Source organism: Lonchura striata, chromosome 26 (assembly GCF_046129695.1).
Source record: "Lonchura striata isolate bLonStr1 chromosome 26, bLonStr1.mat, whole genome shotgun sequence".
In the NCBI taxonomy this organism is placed as follows: Eukaryota; Metazoa; Chordata; class Aves; order Passeriformes; family Estrildidae; genus Lonchura; species Lonchura striata.
In genome coordinates, this window is record NC_134628.1 from 188,471 (window position 1) to 208,850 (window position 20,380).

Sequence of the window (20,380 nt, forward strand, 5' to 3'; positions counted from 1 at the left end):
ACAAATCAAGAATTAGAACAGAGATTTTCCAAGTCCTGCCCTATCCCAAAAACATACAGCTTGTGCCAGGGATGACCATCATCCCCTTACTCTGCTCCTCCCCCACCAGTCACTGTGGAGAGGAACACAAGTCCATCTTTCCAGCACCAAAAGCACCTTCAGGATCGTTCCTGGAGTGGGTATGGCCTGGACCAGACACAAAGGGGACGTCCTCCTCCAAAATAGGACAAGACCAGCAGTCAGAAGGAACAAGCAATGAAATCACTGGGATTGGCCCCTTGGATAAGTCCCTGGAAGCTCCACCTCTGATCTGAGCAGGGATGACATGAGAGCAACTGGAACAGAGTTCAGCAAGAGAAAAAACATCCAGGTCCTGGTACCAAACTGAGTGTGCCACAAGGACCTGGGAATCCTCACGTGCCACTCCTCATCCCTGCAGTCCTTACAGACAGGAAGGAAGTGCTAGACTTTATTACTTCAAGGAGAAAACACCTGCCCACTAAAACAAACACCAGCAAGGCTTCAGCCTCTGCTACAGAGTCCATATTCCCTTCCCTTCCAAGGAGTTTCAGCTCCTCTCAGGCAGCAGCGCTGGCAATTACAAACCTAAGATGGGGACTGGAACATGCCAGAGAGATTCGTGCAGTTTCCTTGCTCAAAAAAGAAGCTGAAAAGCTCATTCTTCCAGGCTGGCTTCAGACAAACTGGGAGAAGCTGCTGGCTCGAGCTGCACTGCAGGGAAGGGAGCTTTCGGAGAGGAGGCTGGCAGGAGGAGGGGCTCGGTGCCACACGAGAAATTCTACTCTGATTGCAAAAATAAGCTGCTGCTCTAATCCAGCGCAGTAAATCCAGGTGAGTGAGGTGGGCTGGCAGAGAGCAGGCTCGGGATGGAGCAGGGAGGAGGACAGAGGGAAGTGCTGCTGGCTGTGCCACATTCCTGCGCCGGAGCCTTGCGGAACAGCCGGCGCTGCTACCGCAGCAGCCATTGATTTTTCAGAGGTCGATACTCCACTCCCACAGATCTCCTCGGCAGGAGCTTTAATCACATCTCCTGCTCCTACCCTGTGCCACCCCTCCTTCTCTCCCCCCTCCAAATAAAATAAAATAAAATATATTTAAAAAAAAAAGGGAGGGCGAGGGGGCTTTCCTCCCCCTCTGAGCACGGAGAAGACGAGCAAATCTCATCTTCTCTGTCTTTGGAGAGCAGAGACTCCGAGCTGTAGTTGCAGCACCAAGTAGAGAAGGAGTAACATGATTCATCCACAGAACAAGATGTCGCTGGAGGGAGAACCCGCCATGTGGAAGGGCAGCATTCCCACCCGGGAAGTGCTGGGCTCTTCCACAGGACCCCAGAGATGCAACAGCAAGGCTCCACACAGGAGTTCCTGTTTAACCCTTTGGAGGCTGCTCAGCTGGCAAAAAGTACTCCCAGCTTTACACAAAGGTTGGTGCAACATCAAACATCCACGGCAGCATGAAAATGCCACATTTTCCCAGCCAGGGTGGCATCACTTCAGCCGGCCCAGAAGCTGTCCCGTCCATCCAGCACAAAGGGGTGACACCTCCAGCTCCTACAGCAACACTGACCCCAAAAGAAGCTGTGGGAAAGAGGCAGGAGGATCCTGGGCACAGGAAGCAGCGACATGGCAGCAGCACCAGGGGATGATGCTCTGATTTCTGGAGGGGATGCAGGGATCTCCAAGCCTCAGTGGGAAGGGCTGGCCTGGGGAAGGCAGGAGCAGGAGGGAAATGAGTGCAGGCCTCAGCTGACACACCTGCCTATTCACAGAGCCATGGAGGAGGCAGGAAGCTCCCCTTGCACTGCCAGACACGAGGATATTCCCATTCCCCAGCTTCTCTGGAAGGCACTTTCCAGGCTCATGTTCCACACACTGAGACTCCAAAGCATTTTAGTCATCCCAGCATGTGACTGTGCCACCACGCCAACCTCCACAGCCAGGGTGGCCAAAGGGAAGCAAGCAAAGGCAAAAGGCTGAAATTATTACAAAATTTACAAGGCCCTGGTCAGGAAATACTTTGAATTTAAAGATAAGTCAGCTTTTAGTATTCTCACCAGTCTCTGAAACAATTATCAGTGACAGGATCAATTTCTAAAAAAGCATGAGGAAGATTTTAGGGCAGAATAAGATTTCTAAAGTCTAAGGCATTTGCAAGTGTGGTGAATCCAGTGGTTCTTCCCCTGGAAGCTGTCCCTGCCCATGGCAGGGGGTTGGAACCAGATGATCTTTAGGGTTCTTTCCAACCCAACCCAGCCTGTGATCCTGGACTGATTCTAAGGGACAGCTGGAAGCTGGCAGCTCCTTCCCAAACTCCCTGGTACCTGTGGGAAGGCAGGGATGGCCCCTTGGCACTGGGGCATCTCCAGAGCAACCATTTCCATCCAGAGCTGTCTGCAGTGCCACCCCAGGCTGGGGGAGCTGCTCTGGGTGGGATGGGGAGACCAGAGACACGTTTGGAGAGAATCAGGGAACTGCTCCTGGCTCCTGGCTCCGAGCAGCGAGCAGGCACAGGAAGAGGCACCATATCCATGGAAACCTGGCCCAGGCCAGGCTGACGTGGGCCCAGTGCTGCCCTCGGGGTCAGGGCGCCAGAACAGTCCACGCCTGGAGATGTCACTTCTTGTCGTTTCAGGAAATTAAACCTTTTTTTTTTCCCCTTTCCCTTAATAGAAGCTTCTTTCCAGATTCAAAACTGTAATAAAAACCAATCGTAGAACTCCTCCAATTACCAGAACTGATCTGGGATCCCAGTGTGACCCAGCCCAGCCCACGGGAGCAGCCCAAGCCTTGGGCCCCTGCCATGCCCCACACGTGGGCACCATGTGGAAAGAGTTTTCCCCACGGTATTTATGATCCCACATGTCTCCAAGACAAGTCAATCCAGCGTGCCAGAAGCACAGTAAGAGGGAAATTATTCCCGTGGAGCGAGAGCTCAGGTGTGGTGGTGTTTCACCAGCACAGCCCCTCCCTCCCAGCATGGTGGGCTCCCTCTGGCAGGGCTCATCGGCATGGAGAGGGAAGAGGGTGAGGATCGAAGTGAAGTCAGACTCACAAGAGGCTTCTGCACCTTTTAAAGGGTGTCCAGTGACAGCAGCAGAAAGGAAGTGAAAGCCTGACTGCCCTGGCCTGCAGCCCAAGCTGCTGGGAGAGCAGGGGCTGACCTGGGGGGGCTCACGGTGGGGCTGGGTCACCCTGGTGGGACTGGGTCACCCTGCCAGGTGGGGATCACCCTCTTGGGACTGGATCACCCTGCCAGGGGCTCTGTGGCAGCACAGGGATGTGGCAGCAGAGCACAGGGCACGGCCAGGACCCCTGAGCAGAGCTGCCCACCCTGCAGCACCCTCCTCGCACCCAGGGCCGGACCCCGGCGGGTCCCGGCTCCGCTGCCGCGGTCCGGCCGGAGCACAGCGAGCCAAGGGAAGGGCTGGGCTTTGGGGAAGGCGAGAGGCGCGGGCAGGAAGCTGAGCTGAGCTGCTCTCGACCAGAATAGAAACAGGAAACGAGCCCGGCAGCGAGCGCAGAGCGCAGCGCAGCTCCTGCGGCGCTCCCCAGGGATGCTGGGGGAGCTCCGGGCTGGGAGCTGCCCCGGCACACGGTGGGATCAGCTCCCCTCAAACCCCAGCAAGGGCTGGCACGAGAGGGAAGTGCCACCCGGGCACTCTGGCAGCAGAGGGAAGTGCCACACGGACACACAGCAAAGCTGCCCTGGGGCAGGGCCGAGTGTGAACGCTGGCACCGGAGCGCCTGAAGGTCAGGGCGGCTCTGGAGATGCTCCCCACAGTTAACAAAATATAAAAACTCGGGAAAAAGGGCACAGCCTTCTCAAGGAACCATGCAGGAATGGTGGGCACAGTCACACAACATGAGAACTTTGGGCAGGGGAGCACTGATCAAGGAAAAATACATTTTTACCTTTCGCTATCACCACAGCCTGGGATGAAACCCTTGAGAGGGCACACGCTGGAAGGAGGGATGTGCACTGCCAGAGCTTCAGGTGCTCCTGGGGAAGCCTGGGGTGCTGGTGGCTTTATCTGCATATCCACTGTGCTGCCCTGCTTTGAAATGCACACACTGCTAATCCCTCTCCTAAGGCAAGCAATAAGACAAGCTCAAAAGGCCAAACACAAACCAAACAGAAGCAGGAAGTCCCTTATGGAAAGAGAAAAAAGGAGAGGGAAAAAAAAAAGAAAGGTTTGAAGTGACCAGCAGATTGAACTATAAAAGGTTCTTTCTCCCTGCCCCCTGAAAAAGCTGTCAAAATTATTCATTTTAAACTGAAATTTTAAGGAAGCAGGCTGCTTTCCTCCCTCCATGGCAGCTCTGACAGTTTTTTGCTGCATTTCAGCCTGTTGCATGGATTATTTCCAGGTCAGGGGACGCAGCTGACAGAGCTCAACTTTATTCCACTTCAAGCACTCCCAGAGCAGCTGAAATGACCAGTTGGAAAGAATGGAGAATCCAAGCAGTGCTTCCTGACAACCTCCAGTACCCAAAGTCAGCAACTGCTCAACTGAGGGAGAGATAATCAAACCAAAACTACCCCACAACTGCTGGGGACATTCACTGACAAGATTTTTCTGCCAAAGCTCTGCAGCCACATTCCTCTCCCCACCCAACAAAACCTAATTTTCTTCAATCCACGCTGCAAAGACCCAAGGCCAGAACCCACACCCAGAAATGAACCATGGATCAGGAATATTTTCAGTTGGTTAAAATCCCTTCTGCCATTTATAGGACACTTTTCAGATCAAAATTCATAGATGAACCAGAGTGAAACATCACCAAATAAACAAAATGGTTTCCCAATAGTGCAAAATAGCAAAATACTGAGGTTAAAACTATTCCCACTCTACAGCAAGATGAAAATAAACTGTCTAGGACAGGGAGGGGATTTCTCCCTCAGGCTCACCACTACACTGACCAAACTAAGGACATTCTGGGGTAGGAATTCCGAAATTTTTGCCCCAACTGCCCAGTTTGCTGCCACAAAAATTCAAACAGAACCTTGCTGTGTCAGGACCTCCAAAACCCTGCCAGAATGTGTCCTCCTGGTTTATTAATGGCTTTTGGGGCCAGCCTGGGAGCTCAAACACCAGAGATGCCAATTTCTGTGGCTGGGAAGGAATGAAGAGCCTGGCAGGAACCCCTGCCTCACGCTCCACATCCACCCCAAAAGCATCAGGAACTCCTTCAAGGCAGCCCATGAGACAGAGATGGGCAAGGTAAAACCTGTCTCATGTTCCACAAGGAGAAAGAAAAGAAAGAAAATCCTTCCCAACAAACCTACAACTCCAAAGAGCTCTGCAGCAGAGCTGATCTGCAATCCAAACCCAAAGGGATGTCCCAACACCCAAACTGCTTCCCCCAGAGCTGCCACCAGCAACTTCCATGGCTACACACAAGGAAGTTTTTACCTGGAAATGTGTGACTCCTTCAGCCTCAAAATCCAGACTCAAAAGCTGAAGTTAGCACTGAATAAACTGGATACAACTCTCCAGGAAGAATTTTTTTGCTAAGAAGAAGAAACTAGGGAATCTCCTGGGAGAAACAGATCTATCCCAAGGATTACTATTCCTCTATTACACCCAGACACAAAAGACTATGCTTCCCTTCTCCTGTGCAATTGCAATCTAAGTTTAGTTTGGCTGCAATCCTGATGGAGACTCCCTAGGGAAGAAGTGAATTTTTCAGAGAAATTCCTCAGTTTGCCTGCTGCAGGAAGGGAGAGCAGCCAGGACACTCACGGGGAGGCAGAGCTCTTTAAAAGGCACCAGGGAGCCCCAGTTAGCCCGGGAGAAAGTTCAGTTAATGACACAACAATCCTGACTGGGAAGGCACCCTGAAGCCCCACCCAGAAGGATCCACAGGACATTCCTCAGGCAGATCCCAAAACAGCCACAGGAGCTGAACAACCTGACAATGTCCCTGCCAGGAGACAGAAGGAATATCCCAAAGGAATATTCCCCTTTAATGCTTAGAATTCCAGCATGAACACTGGTGCACAATATCCACGTGTAAAGGCCAAGGACTTGTAAAGGCACAGGGCACATCAATTCAACACTTCCCAAGAACCTAAAAAGCAGGAACCTCCTTTTCCTGCTGGGGCTGATCTGTGTTTAATTAAAGATGATGCATGGCTTGATTTGCCCCAGTTCCAGGATACCCAGTGAGCTTTTCCACAGCACCCACCAGGCCTGGGAAAGGGCTCAGGACTCCGTAATAAAATTAAAAGCCCACAAACAAACTCTGCTCTTCTAAGTCATCCATAATGGCAAAACAGGGATCTGGGAATCCTCCTGAGCAGGATAAAACTTTCTCAACTAGACAGACTGAGCAATATCAGGAAGATAAAAAGAAATTGATAGTGCCCTTCCATGGAGATCTTGTGTTCCTGAGCATCCCCAGGCCAAACTCTGTGCAGGAGATTGATCACTGCAAACTGAAAGAAGGATTTGGCTGCCAGCATCCCAGAGATGCCTTTCAACACCCCACAGCATCCCTGTCTGAAGCCCTTCTCAGCTGGTGCTGTTCTCGTCCTACAGGATCCCAAAGAGACAACAAGGAATCATGAAAGATGTACAAGTGAGTCTCCTTTTTTAAATTTTTTTGTCTACTAAGGAAGAGAAAGGCAGAAAATATACCAGGGTTGAGTAAGCTAAAGACTGCTTGATTTCTAAATGCAAATTATTTGGTGGTACAGCCAGGAAAACCAGATATTCCCTTGTTTCTAGGTTCCTTCAGTCTTGCAGCTGGGATGGACTTCTTTTCTTAGACTACTCAAGAGAAGGGACAACTTGAAAAGGGCCAAATATATTTAACCACAAGGTATAACACAAACTCCCACTCGGTGCTGAGAAGGAGCCACTTCTGCACAGCCTCGTTCCTAATGCCTATAATCCAAGCCAGAGGGATCAGTAGGATCCAGGAAGGCTCCATCAGCAGTGCCTCTGAAAGGACTTCCCACCGTTCTGAGCTACAGCAATTTCTTCAATTACTCCAGTGGCTTCACTTCTCCTGCGCTCCTCACCAGAAGATGGGTCACATGGAAGAACTTGTGGAGAGGCAGAGTGCAAAGAAACATGCTATTTTAAATGTTTTTTTTTTTTATCCCCCAGGCCTCAGAACAAATTAAATCTTTGTAATCAGGGTCCAAAAGGAAAAAGAAAAAAAAAAAGCAAAGAGGAAAGAAAAAGCAACAACCCACAACTACTCCCATTAGGTGGTCAGAACTAGAACCACTTTATATTTTGGGTGACAATTTGTACCCACGATCCGAAGGCATTATTTCAAGGGGCTGGTAACAAAGCTGTTCTCATTGCTGGGAGCAAAAATAACTCAGTTCTACATACAGCCCATTCCTCTGGCCAATTCAGCTGCAGCTCCCAGCACTGGCTTAGCCAGTGGCTAAAGAAAAAATAAAACCTCGCTCACTTCCTACTGATTAGAACAAAAGTTACCAGCAAAATTGGAACCCAGCAGCTCCAAACTTTTCTTCCAGGCCAGAGGCATAGACCAACTTGTGCAAGCTAACCTAAACTTTCAACCCTTCTGTTTTCTTGATGTTTTAACACAAAATTAAACTCCTCTGGCCCAAAACCTGCTGGAACACTGGGCACTAACCTCATCCCCAACTGGTCACTACACGTTCAGATTTAGGATGCCAAAGAAAATACAATTCTCCATCTGCCAAGGAAGGAGCTACACGGGACTGATCTTTCTCTCTCTAGATGCCAATGAAATTGTCTTTTTCACCAACTGTTCAGACAGACTGGACCAGAGAAGTTCACTGATGCCCCAGTGCCAGTCACCAGTGCCACAGTGGGCCAAGAACAGGAAAATAAGGTAAAAATGAGGATTTTCCCTGGAGTCAGGGCCTACTCTGTCAGCAGGCAGGTACCTCACACACTGCACACAGCATTAGCTGCTTTAGGCAGAACCTGCAGACCAGAGCACTCAGGGTTAAACTTCCCTCTCAAATCCATTACTTTTGTAAATTACATTCAACCTCCAGTGGGAAGCCAGAAGCTAATGACTTCGTAAAAAGCACAGGCAGCCTCCGTGGCTCCCATTTCCACGTGGAATAGGACCAGTGCTCATTTCTCCTGCTGTGCTGCTGATTGCCCTCGGCCCAGGCCCCACTCACCGGCAGGCTGGAAGGTCTGGACTGAAGATTCAAGTTCATGTCTTCTTGCCCTTTATTGGAAGCCATGGAGGGAGCAGAGGATGCCTGGGACCCAAACGAGTCTTGAGATAACTCCTGAAACATCAACCAACACAAACCAAAAAAGGTCACAAATGGGAATACAATAAAGCCTCTGTTGGAATTGCTCTGGGATATTCTCATGCTGGGGCAGGTTTATGTCCCCTTGGTGACATCTGCCCAAAAGAGGAGGTGAGAAACAGGACTGAAAGCCAGCATGCACAGACCCTGCTCAGAGCTGGGAGCACAGGTCCAGGGCCATGCCAGACACAACAATCCTGACTGGGAAGGCACCCTGAAGCCCCACCCAGAAGGATCCACAGGACATTCCTCAGGCAGATCCCAAAACAGCCACAGGAGCTGAACAGCTTCTCCTCACCACAGATTCTGTCACCGGCTGTCCTGGATCTGCCCTCCCTGCTTCCTCACCTTCCCCATCTCGCCCTCGTTCCAAGTACATCTTTACACAAACAAGGCAAGTCAATTAAACCCTTCCACTCCTCAAAGCTGCTCTGGACGTGTTGCAGTGTCTGCTGAAAGGTCCCAAGCTTTGTTTCTCCTCCCCAAAGCCAAGTTTGACTTCTGCTGGTCACCACCTCTGTGAGCCGCGGGAGCAGCCGCCAGCTTTGACCGTTCTGTCCCGCCCAGCTCGCCGTGTGTGCGGTTACCCAGTTTGAAGGCACAGAGCAGGAGGTTTCGGGAGCTCTGTCCCACAGTGACCGGGGACAGCCTACCTGAGGCGGGGGGAAGCGCTGCTGCGAGTAAGCCGAGGGCTGCGGCTGCGCCGGCGGGTACGACGAGGAAGGCTGGGCCAGCCCCGCGGGGGCCGCGGGCTGCTGCGCCTGCTGCTGCTGGTACGGGGACTGGGACTGCTGCTGGGAGTAGGGGGGCTGGCCCTGGGGGTGCTGCGGGGCCGGCGGCGCCGGCTGCGGGTACGGGCTGGGGGGCTGCTGATGGGGCGGCTGCGCCGGCTGCTGCGAGTACGCCGGCTGCACCGCGGCCGGGGGCTGCGCCTGCTGCTGCTGCTGCTGGTACGAGGGCTGCGAGTGAGCGGGCTGCGACGGAGGCTGCTGCGAGTAGGGAGGCTGCTGCTGCTGCTGCGGGTGAGGGCTCTGCTGGTTGTAGTAGGGGCTCTGGCTCTGCTGCCCGTACGCGCTGGGGCCCTGCTGCCCGTACGGAGGCATCTGCACGGGGAGAGACGGAGGTGCACCAGTCACAAAGGTGTTTCTCACACACACACACGGATTCTGCTCGAGGAGCAGAACTTCAGAAACCAGTGCAGAGCAGTAAGTGCACTGGAATTGCCACTACCTAGTTACTTCCCAGGAAACAGCAGAAGTCACTCGTGTGTGTGACATTATTCTTGGCAGTAACCAAGTTCTAACAGACATCATAGCTAAGTTTTTAGGGATCCCTATCTGACCACCCTTCAACAAAAGTAACATTGAAAGGAAAGACTGCTTGCTTCAAATAAAAAAAAAATTGCCTTTTGAATCCTGCAAACAGTCCAGCAGGCGCCACTTGGATCATGTAATGAGCCAAAACTGACCTGGAGTCATTTCTTGTGCAAAGAACAGCTGTGCCTCTAACACAGCACAGCAGAAAGAGGATCTCCCTTCCCTGCTATTTATTTTTCCCCTTGCTGGATTCACTGCTCTGCCACCGCCTCTCTTGGAGACAAGGATTCCCCAGGCCACGGATCCCACCTGGATGCAGGTGTGGCACGAAGCCCAGCCTGGAGAAACGCCGTTTCACCTCCAGGGCCCGGCCGTGTGTGTTTGCCCAGCCCTGTGGCAGGCCGTGGGAGCTCCGTACCTGTTGTGCATACGAGATGCTGCCCATGGCGCTCTGCGTCCTGCTCTGCATGCCCATGGGGTATCTCTGGGGGCCCTGGGGCCCGTAGGGCTGCCCGGGGTAGCCGTGGCCCTGCTGCGGCCCCGCCTGCGGCCCCTGCTGCTGCGTGTAGGGGTTGTTCCCTCCGTAGGGCTGAGGCCTCATCTTCCCCATCTGATCCATCGGGCTCGCGGGCTGCAAGGCAACGCGGGACACGTCAGGCACGTCCAGGCACACAGCACTGTTCATTCAGCACTGCCATTTCCCAAAAACCCCAGGAGAAACGCGGCGCCAAGGAGAAGCTCGTCTGCCTCTTCCCAGGTGCTAAACCCCAAAGTTACATTTGGAAGGACAGCAGGATTCCTGCTGCCCTTCCAAACCCACCCTTCCACCAAGAACAAGCCCAGTGAGAAGTCATTTAACGCTGACATCTCTCCCGTGGCAAGACAGGGAAGAAGGATCATCAAGAAAAGTCAATTATCAGTGTAAGTGGCTTTTCCCCATTGTAGGTAGTAGTTTAATGTCCAGATATTCCACAACAAGTTAAATTTAGGCTGAAAATTTAAATATTCACAAGAAACATTGCTTCTTTCACATATAACAAGGTCTCCCAAAACACTACAGGCTGTTAATTTACACTTATGCATTTCAATTAATGCACATTGATGTAGTAACACTGGGCAGTGCAGCTGACATCCACAGTCCTCAAGACTGCAGTTTCATTTTTGATTTTTTTTTTTTTTACGTGTGCTTTGTGTCTGCTGGCTTTTGGAGAATAAAGAGTTTCTAAATCAAATTTATACAGATGTATTAAAAAATTCTGTCGGCCTTGGAAGTCAGGTCCCTGAGCTTTAGAGCAAAGACAATGAGCGAAGAAATGCAACTTGCCTTGGATTTCATCTGTGCTACCCCTGCCTGGAGCCAATATTTAGGAATAGTCAATCGAATTTCCTGAAAACACTATAAACCTCAGCACTACAGACCTCAAAACAAGGCTTTTTCACCTTGGCAGTTATTCCCCCACTAAAGCAAGGGCTGTTCTGGTATGGTGACCTCTGAATGAATCCCAGCACAGTCCTTAACCTCCATTCCTTGGACTGAATGGGAATCCTTCCCTGAGCTCCCGATGACCTAACTAATCCCAATTAGATGTTTTCCACAGATCACCATGACAATGGACTCTGTTACACCATCCCTTCCTGCCACCAGCCCTGGGGTGCTGTTTGTACAGATCCACCCTCTCTTGCTGAGCTCAGGTGCTTGAGGAGTGGCCCTGCAGGTCCGCACAAGCAAACATCACGCAGAGCTCAGGCTGGAATCCCCACAGAATCCCGGAGACCAGAGCAGGGTTTCACTGGTGTTCGCAGAATCCACCCTCCCGGGGGGTGGAAAAGTCCTTGCAGTGTGCTGCACTGGAGGAAAGCCCTGCCCAGCAGCCAGCAGGGCTTGGAGCCCCAGCACACGCTGGTGTGCCAGCGCAGCGTGGCTGCCAGGGAGGCTCAGCCCCGAGCCAGCAGCGAGCACAGCGACCCACGGGCAGCTCGTGGGGCTGGCACCAGTGGGGATGGCAGGAAAAGCCCCGCTGCTGGGAAAGGGAAAGGCTGCTGGCTCTTCGTGCCAATATGGCACAAATGGATGGAGATCCAAGCCCAGGTGCTCTGTCCTGGCCCGGCTCAGGGCACCCATGGACTCTGCCAAGCTGGAAGGGACCCACCAGGATCCAACTCAGCCCTGCACAGGACACCCCCAGGGTCACATCCTGAGCCTGAGAGCGTTTCCCAGCTGCTCCTGGAGCTCTGGCAGGCTGGGGAAAGCCAAACCTCTGTGAGCACAGCCTTTGCCATCCTGTGGAAGCTGTCCCCAGGCAGATTTTGGATGCCCTCCCAGCTCAGCTGTGCTGGGTTCTCCTCCACACTGACACCAAACCAACCCTGAGCAAGTTTTACTCCGTGTCTGATGTTCAAGCTCTCACAGATGCTGCTGCTGGGGAGTAACACGGGCAGAGGCTGGACCCACGGCAGCCCCAGGTCCCTGCCCTGGGAACACCGTGCCTGGAGCCCACACCAGGCACCCACACGGGGTCTGTGCCAGCTGGAAAAGGAGCTTCCATTCATGGGAGCAGAAAAAAGAGACCTTTGAAGGCTCTGGTGGAGCTCTCAGAGCTGCAGGGCCTCAGTCCTGACTGCAGCACCCATGTGGAGCTCCCATAAACCTTAAAAGATGCAAATTGTGTTTACATCTTCTCAGCGATTGTCCCTGGTGCTTCCCAAGTCTTGCCTTGTGGGTATCCCCTTGCATTACTGACGTCTTCTCCCTGCCCACATTATCTCCTTTGGTATGTGAAAATACAGGCCACCAGGAGCTTTCCTAGCCCCTGGCTTTTGACTTCAGCCTGCTCTCACCACCCCCAAGCACTTACATCCTTCCTTCCACCTGACAAAGTGCAACTTCGGTGTTACTGACTAAATGTTTCAACATCTTTTCCATTTGCTACTTGCTTCCTCCTGGGTGTAACTCACCTTTGCAACCTTCTACCAAGGGCAGCTTCTCAAATACATTATTTGTTGGGTTTTTTTTAAACTTTTTTCTTTTCCTAAATACACTCACACCACATGCTGCCACCCCTGCACTGATTTTCTTGTCTGTGGTCACCCACAAGACCAACCATCTCTTCAGGGAGGAGAAAACAAGGTGAATCTTCACTTTTCCATGACTCCTACAGGAAGCATGACAACTACTAAAAAACTTCCAAGAAACGTTTGCAACTGTTTATGCAGCCATTAAAAAAAAAAATTAAAAAAAAAAAAAAAAAAAAAAAAAGAGAGAGAAAACCCAAAACACAAACCCCAAACATCTTTCCAGGATGTGACCAAGTTGTCACCTTGACTGCTCAGCGTAGGAGGACACGACGTGCCTCAAGCTGCCCCCCTTCCACCAGGCCCTAGCACAGGGAGGGTGCTAAAAACAAACACAAAGAGCATCTAGATTGCAGCCTTATGGATAAAATTCTATCACCAGGAGGAATGTAAATGCCAATTAATCCCTAACGAAGGAACTATTTCATTCACACACTCCTGACTCATAGCAAGGCTAATTCATGCTCCCTGGGGTTGCCCTGTACATCTCAGATGCTGCCATGTGTTGCTTCTTCCTTCAAAATATCCCATTAATTCAGAATATCCCACACATCTCAGTCGCTGATGGGGCTTTAACTGCTCTGGACCTGGTATTGTTGCTCTGGCTCAAAGAGTCAGCCTTCAGGAAGCTTCCTTGAACCTGCTGCCCCAAAACCTTCAATGTGCCTCAAGAAAAGAAGCAAGCTGAAATGCAGGGATGGATCCAAGGGCTGGTGTGGGGTGCTGGGAGGGGCAGAGGCTGCACAGCCCCTCTGCACACCCGTGTCACAGAGATGGGCACGCTGGGAGGAAGCAGAACACGTCAGGGTAAATAGGGAAATACCAAACCCCGACTGCAAAAGGCTGGAAATTCTTCTCTGGGCTGATACATGGGAAATCCTTTCAATAGGAAACCACAGGAGTAGATTACTGTGATTACACTTCAAAAGCAAAGGCCCTGCCACAGAGAGACATAATTGAGAGAAAGTGTTGCTCCTTGATCACTGAAGTCCAGACCCCCTGCTTACACCTCCCTGCATTCATAGAAATTGCTTCTATTCTCCCTCAATCCCACTATCTCTGCTGTTGTGTAACACCAGTAAGTACCAAAATTCCACAAAACATTGTCCTGCCACCAGCCAAACTTCCAAAAACAAAGCTGTGTGGTTGGGTGAGTAAAGAGAGTGACCATAAGCTGGTGCTCCAGAGAAACTGCAGAGCTTTTTTGGGGTAATTTAAGATACTTCTAGACTAAGAGTTTGTAACAGCAAGCCCAGAGTGAGCTTAAAATTGCCGAGTTCAAAAGCTCTTCAAATCACTCTGTGTGATGTGAAGGGTGTCAGGCCCCTGTAATGAGGCAGTGCAGTGAAACCTGCTCTTCTTCCAAACAACACCGGGGTTTCCGTAAGAAACAAAAAAAGCTTGAAGCAGACAAGAGGATTCCATGAACAATTCTTTTCAGATTTTGTCCGGTGGAAGAGAAATTTGGCCTCTTGAATGAATAGCTTGGTTAAATTGAGAGGACATGCTATTGGTCCTGTCAGGAAAATGAGTAAAGGGAAGAGGCAAATCCCACTTCGGAAGCAAGAGCCAAGCTCTCCACAGCTGTACAGAAAAAATGGAATTCTGACTTTCCCCATTACCTTATTACATATTTGTATTTTATTAGGCCAGAGGAAGAAATAGAAGGAGAGTCATCGACTGAACTCTCCGGTTTCAAATCAGCGTCATTCACTCATTGGCAATCACGGGTGTTGGCCACAACTGGTTTCTTCAGCTGCCCCCCCAACCCCCCCATAAAAATTAGAAGGCTGAGAAAAATAAGAAAAAAGCCCTCAGCTCCCACCTTGGCTTTGAAATCTTTTCCTGACCAGCTTTGTTGTCCGTTATTTGTGATAAAAAAATAATAAAAAGCATTCCTGGCTGTTTAACCGAGAGAAGCCCTAATTGATTCCCACAGTCATTAACCTGCATTTTACCTCGGAGAGTGGTAGTTAAGGAAGTCGGCACTGCTATTTATAACTCATCTCAAATTGAGGGCAGACTGCCTAAAATCTAACACATCCCAGCTGTACTCCTGTTTGAACTGGGGCCAAGGGAATTTTTTAAAGCAATCTTGGCACTGAATGAATGACACCAAGAGTATGAGCGCGTGTGGTTGTGTTGTGGTGACGTAGCGCTGGAGGTGGAAGGGGACGGGGGGGCCGCTCTCCGTAATCCCTCTCCCAATCTCCCCAGCCCAGCTCAGCCCCGAGCCGCCCACCCAGAACCAAACACAGGAAACGTCTTTTCCTGTGGAACGCCTTCCAGCGAGAAGCACATGGCTCATCTGCATAGAAGCAAAGCCACACCAGTCCTGCCAGGAAGGTTGTGCTCGGAATCCCCGGCCACCGAGCTGCCTGCGAGGGCTTGGACCCGCGCCGGGAATCCCAGGAAGGGCCGGGAACAGATGGGAAGGACCCGGCAGCACCAGCCATTGTCTGCCTGCTGAGCTGTGCTCCAGAGAGGAGGCAGAGGGACGTGCCAGCTGCTCCCCGGCCACCGCAGCGAGGTGGAAGTGGCCGGGCTGAGACGGTGCTGAGCAGCGCCGGTGATGGGCAACGCGTCCCACGGGCTCAGGGACACGCTGCTCGCCTCCCCAGCTGCATCCCCAGGGCATCGCACTGCAGTGAAGCAGGTGGGTCTTGTAGAGGAGGGATAGGGATTTGACCTCCCATCTTAAACCCCTGTCCTAAAGCCTCCAACCCCTGTCCCTTTTCCACACTCCAAGGTGCTGTGAGAGTTACGCTGCTGCAGCACCAAGGCCTGAGCAAGACAAACTCCATTTCCCGTGTGATGGTACGAGCTCACAAAGCACAGGGCTCACGAACAACGAGAAACACAGGGAGGCATTGCCCAGAGCTGGCACCAAGCTCTGGGCATCCACCAACACCAGCCAGGCTGTGATGATTCCACAGCTGAGAGCAGCAGCTCCTCTCCTGCGACAACACAACCATGGCTAATCCACAACATCACCAGAACAGAACTAATGGGAGCACGGACACAACAGCACCCAAGGGACAACACAGGAGGCTCCAGCAAATCCCAGTTTCAGTGGTCACTCATGTTTGCACATCAGACAGTCTCACACCCATCTGTGCCTTCCAAAATCCCCCCCAAAGTTGACTCCAGCTCCTCCACAACCAGAGGAAATGATCACAAACCAACAACCGTCCTCATTTGGGAGCAAACACGGCTCACCTTCCAGTGGGGAACTCTTTCATCTGCTCTATTTAAGGTGCAACTGGCTGTGCTGAGGTCAACACCCCGGCCTGAACTCGCTGCCTTTTATAGCCCAGGTCATGCTCCGATGCCTCTCTTCCCATGGAGGTCTGCTTTTAAAGGGGGACAGAAGAGGCTCAGGGGAAGCTGAAGTTAAAATAAAGATCCTCCAGCAGGACATGAAGATGCCCCCAGAAGAAAACATCTAGAAAACCCATGGTAATAAACACTCCACACCCACCACCTCACTAGGACAGTTTAAACAACAAGCCTGTTTCTCCGAGAATATCATCACAGAAATGCACAGTTCCTTTTTTGCTTTTCCCCTCCCTTTTTAAACTTGAGAAATCCACCAATTTCCTTCAGTCCCTCAGCACACACAGGGCAGACACTGAGCCCGTGCTGGCCCTGCTCAGTTCCCATCAGGGACTCTTCTTGCCTTCCCCCAGGGCAGCCCCATCCCTCTGGGGACCCCACTCCATTCAGGAAGCAGGCAGGATGCTCTGACTCACACCCATAAGCCTGGAGTGTTAAAACCTAACTTCTGGAATACAGCACAGGGTTACAAATGCTCATCCCTTGGAAACATGCAGGACAAATCCATTTTTACATAAGCTACAGAAAAATAAAACTCCTCCCTTGCCCCCACAAATCCCAGAATCTAACTTGGATCTGGACACACAACCAGGAGATGATGTATCATCATCTCATCATCAATGGCCAATGCAGATGAAAGTTTGGCTGTCAAAACAAATGACCTCTGCTCCACAGTTTCAGTTCTGCAACCAGGAAGAGCCTGGCTTTTTTTCTGACTTTTCCCAGTAGGTCAGAGTTTGACCTCAGACACTTTCTATTCCTCTAAACCTCTGCTAACACCCCGACCTCAGCACAAGCTCACAACACCAACACAGAAGAACAGGACCCTTGCTGCATTACTTCAGCCACCTGCTTCTATCTGGAGCTCCTGCAAACCTAAAATCTGCTCTGCTCTATGTTTAACCCCTCCTTGATCATTTATTACAGCACTTTCTTTGGGGAGATCTGCTGTAAATCTACATCCTGAGTTGAACCAGTGGAAGGAAGATGAGCGAGTTTCTCCCAGCAGCCATCCTGTGACCTGTATCTCCTGCTAAACACAATCCAGTAATTACCCATTAACGTTTCTCAGCAAGAGCCCAGTCCACACATCTCAGAGGACTTTCCAAAGCACAGCTCTTACTAAGATTCTTCTAATTGATTAAAACTGACCAGAGTTTTGATTACAGGATGTATCATTATGGAACATCTCATTCCTCAAAGAAGTCAATCAGCAGAAGGTGAGGTGGTGGGGAAGTGAGATGAGAGTCACCCCTCAAAGCCCCACTGGAAACAACCTGACAGCAGCACAGTATTCATGCCCAAGTACCAGCAGAGTTGTGTAATTTTTTATTTCATTAAAAACTGGAGGGCGGGAAGGTGCCAAGTCTGCAACAAGCACCATGATGGCTCCTCATGGACACCTCTCCTGTCTGCAGGCTCAGAGCACATCCCTGAGGGAATAGCACAAGGGATCCCTCATTACCTGAAAATTAACACAGAGGACTCATTCCCCGTCCCTCCACCTCATGTGGCAGGTCATTCTGACAAACACCATGTACTGATTTAAATGCAGTCAAAATTAACAAAAGACTATGATTACTGTGCAACAGCTGATGACCAGTGAAAATTTCAGGCATTTCCTAGGCAGTTGGGGTCAGATTATGTAGTTTGTTATTCAGACTGTGTGATCCCCATACAATTTATAATTTCTCCAATAATTTCAACTTACATTTAAAATACAATTTCCTTCTACCCAAAGAACTAAGTAACAAGCTATCTATCCCTCACTGTCAGGCTTCAATTCACTTTACAAGCACATTATTCAACCAACTCACCCCAGGATTCCCCAAGTGCCACTGCTGACTCCACCCAAAAATCCAAGCAACACCAAAGATGTAAAGAAAACTGCGCCTGAGCTCCATGGGAGACGATCCCAAGGAACATGTGATCCTTGTAATGAGGTGCTGTTCCTTTTAAGATGGAAAGAAACTTCCTTCCTGAATATTAAACCAGGCTTTAAGTTTAGCCAGCCTCCTCCCTCTGCTCTAATGAACTGGAGGCAAGTCAACAAAAAGGCGCTCAAATGTCTCATTGCAGCGCTCCTGCTCCAGCCCGGCTGGAAGGAGCTCCAGGGATGGGACCGGGCCAAGAGCGAGCCCTAAAAAGAGCAGGAGCAGGAAGGGCTAGGGTGGAAGAGCAGAATTACATCAGTGTCACCACTGCTTAAGTGATCTCACTCCAAGGAGCACGAGAGCAGCTGCTCCCCAGCACCAGCAAGGGAGTCCCAAAATATTCGCTCCCACCAGCGCTGAAAACCTGAAAGGGCTCCAGATGCCCCGTAAATACACTCAGACACTGCAACCTGTGGCAGACTTCAGACATCCAGCTAATTCCCTGTAACCCCTGCTTCCTTTAAAACAAGCCCTGCTGATCTCATGGACAGATGTCTTTTGCTACTGAACACAAGGGATGTTTTCCAAAACTGGAGGTCTGAAGGAAGAGCCAGTGCAAGGGCTCACTGCAGTTTACTTCCTAGAATAAAGGTACTTTTATCAATTCATTAAAAGCCTTTTCTGCACAGAAATCTGAGGGTACTGGTGCACGCTCTGGAGTTGATAAGACACCTCCAGCACAGCCTCCTGGGTCCCTTTCTAAGAACACTTTCCCGATAAATCTTCATCTGTAAAATGCAGCAGCACAGGTTTCTACCCACTCGTGTGTCTGAAAGCTCCATCTTTATTTGAATATCTCATCACTTTGCAAATTCATCTCATTTTACACCAGAATAAACAGTGGCTGAACAGACTGAACTGGACAGGCAGACTCCCATGACCCCTCCCCACGCCAGGATGGGCATTCCTGGGAGCCTCTGGGATCAGCTCAGGGCTCTGAACAACCCCAGGTCCCCACAGCCCCACCTCTCCTACCACACACTGCACCTCGAGGCAGGAGGACACAGCCACCCTGATCCTTGGAGAGCTGCAGCTCTTGGAGGTGCCTCATCCCAGAGCTCCATCTTATCCACAGCTTCCACAGGAGCTGCGTGTCAGGGCCTGCAGCTGCTCCAAGCCACGGCTCAGCCTCTCCCCTGCTCCTGCAGAATGGCTGAACTCATTCAAAAGTGCATTATGGAAGATTGAAATCATCCAAGAAGTGTGAGGCTGGGGATGAATCTGTGGAAGACAGGCAACCCCAGTTTGTACCAACACAAGCCCCTGTGCTCCATCACACTCCCCTCCAGACCTTGGATGGACACTGACAGCTCCACAGTGGACATCACCCAGCCCTGGGATGGGTAACAGCTCTCACAGCCCTGTCCCAGCCAGGAGGTCGGGATAAGCATCACTGATTGCCCCAGAATCCCTCAAACACCCCTGGGGTACAGGAGCTGTCACCACACTGCGCCACCAGCCCCGCTGTCACCTCATCAGGAAGCAACTCAGTAAATCCCAAACCCCCTCCCATCACTCCTGACCCGGCTGTGTTTTGTATCCAACATGAAACAAGGTAGCAAAGCTTTGTTTTGCTAATAGGAAACAGAAAAGTTACCTTATTTCCCTTGTCATTACAGCAGCTGACAAATTCGGGTGCTATTTTTGTGGATTTTATTGAGCCTTCTCTTATTTTAGCCTTAAAATTCAACCTTCAAGCCTCCACTTCAGTTCCACGGAACCAAAAATATTTAAAATTGCAGTAATGACAAGTTACCATCTGCATTTACTGAGGATGGGCTCTGTAACTGTACAGCAAAGCCACAACCAATCTCCAGTATTTACACCCAAACGAGCTATTTGCATCCAGCAAAGCAGGGCTGCTGGGGAAGAGGAGGCTGGGGGAGATGGAAAGTCTACGTGGGCAAGAAACTTGGAGCTGCAGCCAAGGCAGCTCCAGACAGCAGGGAAGACACTCCTGGAGCCTTCACCAACCAAGGCTGCTGTGATTCAGGTTCACTACAGACATCCTGAGTGACACAAGGTCCTGGTTACTTAAAAATACCATTTTTCTTTTTGTTTAAACAAGCCCGCCAGGCCTTCTTTACAGTGATTTTTGAAGCCTGGTTCTGTTGCCCCACACTTGCTTCTATCCTTGGGCTTTTATTTCATCTCCATCCAGAAAAATCCAGGTTTCTTTCCAGGCAGAATGAACAACGTGGGGAGTTGCTTAGCGAGTTAAGAGGAGCGTGTGCTGGCAGCTGGGGAGAGGATGCAAGAATTCCCAACTGTGCCAATGCCATGGGGGCAGGAGGAACAGCCAACGCTGCAAAGTCTCCACTGGTTCCAGGAACAGGTATAACAAGAAAGTGTAAGGCAACTCAGGAAAGGAAGATGAGCCATGAGTGTACCTTGACAGCAGTGCCACCTCTGAACAGTTTA

At 50.9% G+C, this 20,380-nt stretch overlaps 1 protein-coding gene across 1 annotated transcript in view; it reads right to left on the reverse strand.

Annotated features, from left to right (window-relative positions):
- ARID1A (AT-rich interaction domain 1A) overlaps positions 1 to 20,380 on the reverse strand; it is a 34,859-nt gene that overhangs the window by 3,301 nt on the left and 11,178 nt on the right. Inside the window, exons 2-4 of the mRNA XM_077788469.1 lie at positions 10,036 to 10,248; positions 8,955 to 9,404; positions 8,006 to 8,277 (exon numbers count right to left, since the gene is read on the reverse strand). Of these exons, the coding sequence (XP_077644595.1) occupies positions 8,006 to 8,277; positions 8,955 to 9,404; positions 10,036 to 10,248 (935 nt within the window). The remainder of the gene's footprint in view (positions 1 to 8,005; positions 8,278 to 8,954; positions 9,405 to 10,035; positions 10,249 to 20,380) is intronic.